The 7,398-nt window shown below is 35.3% G+C and overlaps 1 protein-coding gene across 3 annotated transcripts in view; it reads right to left on the minus strand.

Annotated features, from left to right (window-relative positions):
* Positions 1-2,993: 2,993 nt before the first annotated feature.
* The window catches only part of Med13 (mediator complex subunit 13), a 112,512-nt gene continuing 108,107 nt past the window's right edge, over positions 2,994-7,398 (minus strand). For all 3 annotated transcript variants that reach the window (XM_023703123.1, XM_004643027.2, XM_023703122.1), the window contains one exon: positions 2,994-6,976. In XM_023703123.1, the coding sequence (XP_023558891.1) occupies positions 6,844-6,976 (133 nt within the window). In that variant the 3' untranslated portion in view covers positions 2,994-6,843. The remainder of the gene's footprint in view (positions 6,977-7,398) is intronic.

Here is a 7,398-nt window from a genome sequence, read left to right on the forward strand (position 1 = left end):
TGTGTGTGTGTGTGTGTGTGTGTGTGTGGCCAGCTCAGCCCACCAGGGGGCGGGGCTGGCTGGCATGTGGTGCTGGGGGACTGAACCGTGGTCCCGGTGCTTTGCTAGGATTGTTGTAAGTAGGTGCTTTAGATCACTGAGCCATCTCACCAGCCCCCATGACCAGTCTAATTAGGAAAACTGACATGTCTAAGTAACAAACACCCATCTTCACAGGCATGCACACACACATACGTAGGCTGAAATACTCATATCAGTAATTGCTGTGTCTTAATTGCCAAGGTGTACAAGCATCTGTAACATCTGACGCATGTAGGTCTCAATCTCAATCTGTGTGGCAGCGAAGGAGGGCTAGCATTGATTGCACTGCATTCACAGCATTCGTTACCTCTTCAGTCTGCACAACACAGTCAAGCCATGAAAAGTGTCATTAAAACCCTCTAATAAAGTTTACACTCTAGCAGGATCACAAATCTACATGCTTGCTATAGTTTTTAGCTACCAAGTATAGAAGACACATACAGCAGAAATACTGAGTACATTGCCTTTGCCACCCAAAGACATTTATCAAGACAAATTCTTTCCTGCACCGTTTTTGCTGGTTAAATAAAAGTGTCCTTCAGATCTTTGTGGGAGACAAGGTCTTGCTATATAGCCAAAGTTGACCTCAAATACACAACAGTCCTTCCTACTTCAGCCTTCTGAGTACTTGGAGTACTGGTACGAACCACCATGCCCAGTAGACTTCTGTCACTGTAACCGGTTTTTTTTTTTTTTTTCCCAGAACTGGGGGTTGAACTCAGGCCCTTGTGCCTGGCAAGTGCTTATTCTGCTGAGCCATCTCCCTAGCCCCAATGTAACTGCTGTTCTTAGGGCAATGGGGCATCAGTTATCTAAACTACTTGTTGACAAGAGTAAAACTCTCCTAACATTTTTTTATTCTCATAACATCTTAAGAAAAACCTAGACATTATTTAATATGCCTGAGAGACAATGGTTCTCACAAAATATCCATTATGTCCCTGGAAACTAATTATTTCAAAAGTTATTTACACTATATAATTTGAATATGGATCAAACTCAAACTTTATCCCAAGTGGCTTCTTTGCCTATGTATTTCTCAAATATTGACAATGACCACCACAGGCTCCAAGGTTTTGTTGTTCAGTGATGGTGGGGATTGAACTCAGGGAATTCCAAGTTACACCTCCAGTCCTTCAAAAAAATTTTTGTGACAGGATCTCTTAAGTTGCCCAAGTTGAACTCACGCTTTCGATCTTTCTACTTCAGTTTACTTATGTACCTTACTCACATAAGGTACAGGACCACAACACCTGAAGTATTTTGGAATAATCCTTATTGCAGTTAATTCTGGTTCAGCCCTATTGTTAAAAAAGAAAAAAATGTGAGACTATGTTACTATTTTGATTTTAGAAATGCAGTAAAGGTACTTAATACTCAGAATTTATCTTATCAACAAATACTTATATATACTATTGATCTCAAAATTGTAATTCCCATGAATATTAGTTGCTTTTATAGCACTTCAAAATGCTCACATTTCATGTTTTCCCTTACAGTCTACAGTTCACTCAGAAGTTCATATGAAGAACTCTAGCAGAAAACGTGCAAGACACAGATTGTCAGGGAAGACAATCTAACATTTTGGGATTTTGAAGTCTTGGATTATGTCAAGATGGAGTACATAGATCACAGTGCCAAAAATATGTAGGGAAGTAGCTCTAATTAAGCAGCTGGGAATTGAACTCAGATCCTCTGCTATTCTTAAGCAAAAGTGGTGTTACACCACCTCATTTGGCTTTTTTTTTTTTTGGGGGGGGGTACGAGGAAGGGCCCTGCGCTTGCCAGGCAGACACTGTATGTAGCTGAGCTACATCCCCAGCCCTAGCTCCTCACCCCCGGTTACTGGTTTTTTGGGCCAGAGTCTTGCTATATGCAACTTAGCCTACCCCTGCACTATGTAGCCTAAGCTGGCCTCAAACTTTCAGCAATCCTCCTGTCTCAGCCTCCTGAGTGCTGGGATTATAGGTATGCACCACTACACCTGGCTTCCTGGCCCTACTTTGAATTCCTAACAAGTATCAAGATCTTATACATAGTACAAACAAGTTATCTACATTAAGCTATGAGAGGGAAAAAAAAAATCTATATCCTTTGGTAAATTGTTCAATAGGATTTTTTCAGATACTGTTTTTTTTTTTTTTTTTTTGCGGAACCAGAAATTGAACTCAGGCCTTGCGCTTGCCAGGGAAGCGCTTATTCCACTGAGTCATCTTCCCGGCCCTCAGATACTGGTTTTCAGTAATGGAAACTACCAACAGTAAAGAAAGGCTGTATGCAATTCCAACTCTGCTGCCACACACACACACACACACACACACACACACCCCTTGATTTGCATCGTTATTTTTAGTCATACACAAGACTATGGTGAAAAACGCAGAAATAAATTACAGGTAACCCATGAAACAAAATAATTTAAGATACAGAGTGTGAATATCCTATGTCTTTTAAATAATTATTTAAAATAATAATTTAAAAGACATTATATAACTTACTACCAGAAACTGAAAATGACCAGATAATGCAGATGCTACTTATCTAATATCTGAACAAAAAATAATTTAAACAGCTGTTTATAAAACTTAAGCAGAACTATTTTTGATGGATTATTCATAAACATTTTTTGTATGCTTCAATCACATTTGAATAGAGCTAAGCTGTATTTGGAGGTATCTTGTTTGGACTAAAAAATTAACACTAGATCAGCTTAAAAGTCTAAAACAATGTATACATACATTTGTTCTACATATTGTACATTGCTAAGCAATTAAAATCATCTTTAAAGATGAAACACTCAAGAGTACATTCATCAGGTTCTAGGCATATTGTTCATTTATATAGACACAAATATTTGTTGATTATTACAGAAATGAAGATGAAAATATTTCAACAGAATGAGACACCACAAGGAAGGCTTCGTGAATAATTTATTCCATTTGAAGTTTTGTTTTTGTTTTTTTTTTTTTAAAAAGTATAAACCTTTTTCATTTCCTCAATCACAATTTGTACAACTCAGTGTTATGGCATTCGGCAGCAATAGTGTTTGTTCTTTTTTTTTTTTTTTTTTGTCACGTTAAAAAGAAAAGCAATTGGACCATATTGAATGTCACTGCTAAACAGCAGCTTTAAGACGCCCCTTCATAAAGTGACTGCGCTGTTCGGAGAGGGTGATGCTGACGTGTCCAGTGATGACGTTACAACTTGTAGTTTAAACTCAGGAACTTTAAGGTCCATAAATCCAGTTTACTTTGAAAACTAAAGCTATTTTAAAACTTAATGAATATGTCAACCTGAGGAGTACTTAGGTCCCAAATCCAGTTTTCAAATTAATACTCCACAAAAAATAAAATACATATATAAAAATTTAAACCACAGTTCTGGGCCCATTAAAACACCAAGAAAACCCAAAGGTTAAGATTTCCAGCTGATTGGGGGGTGGGGAGAGAGAGACAAAATAAAAATGTAGTATTGTTAAAAACATCTTTCCTTAATTTAGACAAACTGAAATCTTTAAGAGGAAACCCAGACCAAAATATCACTCATGCAACATTAAATGTATTAATAGACTAATATGCAATGCCATAGTGGATGAGTAGCAAATTATATGATGCAATATAGCATTTGAAAACTTCCTTTTAAGCTATTCAATTTGAACATCTTAAATAATGCGACATAGTATTTTGATATTACAGTATTAACATAGTGCTTGATTAAAGATCTGCAAATCTTTGTAGTAACACATTAAGTTAAAAAATTACCTCAGAAGGTAAATATGAAGACAAAAAGAGAATATTTTAATACAGTAATCTGTGCCATACTGACAATTGAGTACGAATACAGCTGAGAATAATTGACTAACTAGTAAGAGCTTAATTTTAGTGGTTTAAGAAAAGTTTAGAAATATTTAAAAATTACAGCTACTTTAAAATTTAAGGATTACATATAAGTACACTTGGTGGCCTTCGGGCCAAACAATAAGGTGTACAGAAATTTATTCATACAGTGTTAATTCACAGTCCTGATAACTGAATGGCTTGCATAAGAAAGGTATGGCTAGATGTTTCTCACTAGCTGGAAGCAGACATTATATAACTAAACTTCTTAAATGCCAAAATACTGAACTTCCACCCTGCTTCATAATGGATAACTTCACAAAAAATAGACATTAGCACTGTAACAAAGAAGTCAAGATGTTGGTAATTCACTGGTATGAAGTATAATATTTTGCTTACCTATTCAAGTAAAACTACCTATTCTTGTCTGTGACAGTACATTAGTCAGATTCATCATCCTACACAAAAGGCTTTCTTTTTTCTGAAATAAGTCAACTCCTCTTTCCAAATGACTACTTAAAAACTTTCTATTTGATTTGTGAACTGTATATGAAGGGAAGAAAAATATTGTACCAGTAAATTTTGTGTATTTAGGAACTACTCCCCAGTTCCCAGATTAAAAAAGGAATTCAGTGTTGGGTTCCCTTTTATATGGCTCAATATAAAAGAAACTCTCCGGGAATAAATTTTTAAAATCGTTTCTCAAACTGAGGTGTGGTTACCATAGGTTAGTGATTTTAAACAACTGAGACTATAGCTCTTACTTTTTAAAGTCACTATTGAGCAAAATACATAAAAAAGAATATTTTTATAGAAATTGCAAATAAGCAAATTTTCCTCAAATCTCAGACAAGCTTTTTTTTTTTTAAGAAAGTATAGAAGAAAACATGCCAACATAATCTGTGGTTATTAGCATAATTTAAAAATAAATGCAGAGGTATGATCTCTATTTAATATCAAAATATGCTGACCTTTAGGGTTTCATAATCTTGAATAAATGACTGAAAACTGTTGTCACCAGTTTTTTCTTTATAGAAAAAACAAGACTTGCTAATGTTTTCATATACACAATTTGAATTTATACTTTTCATAAGAAAATGATATTTTATGTTAAGCATATAGTAATTACAAAACAAGTTTCAGTAAAAAAAATACTGAATTGAAGTTTTGTAAATACAATTGATTTTTTCCTTATAGATAACTAATGAACATATAAATAGGAACTTTGTTAAGACTGCTTCCAAGAAAGACAGGTAGATTTGGTGACTGTGAATTCAAGTCAGCAACGTAAGTTGAAGCTAACTTGGGCTCTCTTATGAGCAGCACTGCAGAAAGGATTTTTCAAGGGGGTAAAGCCTGCAGAAAAGCAGTTATCTTGGCATGTGCAAACAAGAAGAGGGAAAGTTGTACTGAAGGAAGGGGTGAATTAAAGTCCCTAAAATTCAAGTCCCTTCTTTAGGGAGGTGAGGACCTCCTTGGCCTATGCCCTACCTTAATTTGAGCTGTGTTATAAAAAAGTACAGACTCTGGTGTTCGGGACTGCCATCTCCAAACCAAGAACATTAAATAAATAAAAAGGCAAAGGGAAATGGGTTTAAGTTTAGAAAATGGTTCTTTCACTAGTGGAATAGAGTCTGAATACCAGAATTCACTGAGAATCTATTTACACCACAGTTTGATTGCACACACACACACTCATACATATGCATACTCTCACACATATTCCCAATCTTTAATTTAAAAAAAAAAAAAAAAGTCAAACAATCAAGTGTGACTGCTCTTAAAATAATTTGTAAAATGTCTAGAGCTGGGCTAAATTTCAATCTTATAGCAGATCCTGAAGATAAATTTCATAATTAGTAATATTCCCATGCCTAAATGTGCCACTGTTAAAACTGAAAAAAATTTAAGCATGTAACATTAAACACCAAAATTAGTTTAAGCATTCAGTAGCAAATGTTTTTCTTGTAAAACTAACTTTCTTTCACTGGAAATGGCCTGAAATATTAGTCATAGCCCTAAACCATAGTACAAAATATAACTGAAGAATTCTCAAATTTATTCTAAGTTAAACCACCTAACAATATCACTTGTATATTGCCATCATGTTATCCTGTAAAGGTGTGATATATAAAATGTTGTAAGACCCAGTACCTTTTCATTTTATAAACACAGTGAACTTCATTACTGTACATGTACTCTGCAACTACAGCTTAGCTGTAAATCCTCCACACACAATGGCATGGACATTATTCCCACTCTATCCCCATTAAACTGTACATTGAGACAATACAAATTTACTGTCCCACCCACCCCCTTACAAAAAAATAATACTCTAAAAGCAACCCTACTGCAACTTTTTAATTAAGACGATTACATATATTTTAGACCAATTGCTTTAAAGCAAGAAGGCAATATAAACCTTCTAGGAAAATTTTTATAAAAGAGGTTAAGAAATATAAGACAATTTATACATTAAAAACTTACAATAAATAAGAGATGCAGGCATTTTTGAATACTAGATACTATAATCCAATACAAGAACACCTTGATGTTCTAAAGCCATATGTTGGAATTCATTGTTCCTCATGTTTCCTCTCCATGCTTTTAATATTCATTTAACATGACTGGGTACTATGGCTCATTACTCTTCACAAATACTGTGACTGGAAAAAAAAAGTTAATTTTTGCTACGAAAGTGTTATAATACCTTTTGTGTGATCAGTCATCATCTTAAAGAGTTCGGTACAGTCAATGAAAAACAGCAGGGTTATAGTCCCTCCCCCAAGTCAAAACAATATTTGTTGAAGTAATAAGAATCAGACCCCATCACAAATGACTTTCACTGAGAAGATAATTGTAATGTAATCCTGCAGCAAAATATTTTTTTCTTATTCTTTTCTTGCACAGTTCCAACAAATAAAGATCACAGCATATTCATGATAAAGTTATATAACTGATTCAGCACCACAAAATGAATTGGGAGACATGAGCGTCTGTCCTGGATTGCAGGGTCACAGGTTAGCCAGGAGAGTGCATTGTACTGTTCCAAAACAAACCTGAAAAGCAAATAAACTTTGTAAGTCATGTACCTATTTCCACTGTAGATTTTGGGTGTAACTTTCAATTATGGTTATCTAAGATTAAAGTCACCTTTTAAAAGATTGGAAGATAAAAAGAATAGACTCCTTAGGGAAAAAGATACCTAATTCCACAAAAATTTTTCTTAGGCTGAAAGTATAGCTCAGTGATAAAGCACTGATTTGCCTGGAATGTGTGTGGCCCTGGGCTTCATCCCCCTGCCCCTCACCACCAAAAAAAATCCAAGCCACTTAAAAGTAGATTATAGGGCTGGTGAGATGGCTCAGTGGTCTAAAGCACCTACTTGGAACAAGCTTAGCAAAGCACAGGGACCACGGTTCAATCCCCCAGCACCACATGCCAGCCAGCCCCACCCCCTGGTGGGCTGAGCTGGCCACAC

Source organism: Octodon degus, unplaced genomic scaffold, assembly GCF_000260255.1.
Source record: "Octodon degus isolate 3935 unplaced genomic scaffold, OctDeg1.0 scaffold00164, whole genome shotgun sequence".
In the NCBI taxonomy this organism is placed as follows: domain Eukaryota; kingdom Metazoa; phylum Chordata; class Mammalia; order Rodentia; family Octodontidae; genus Octodon; species Octodon degus.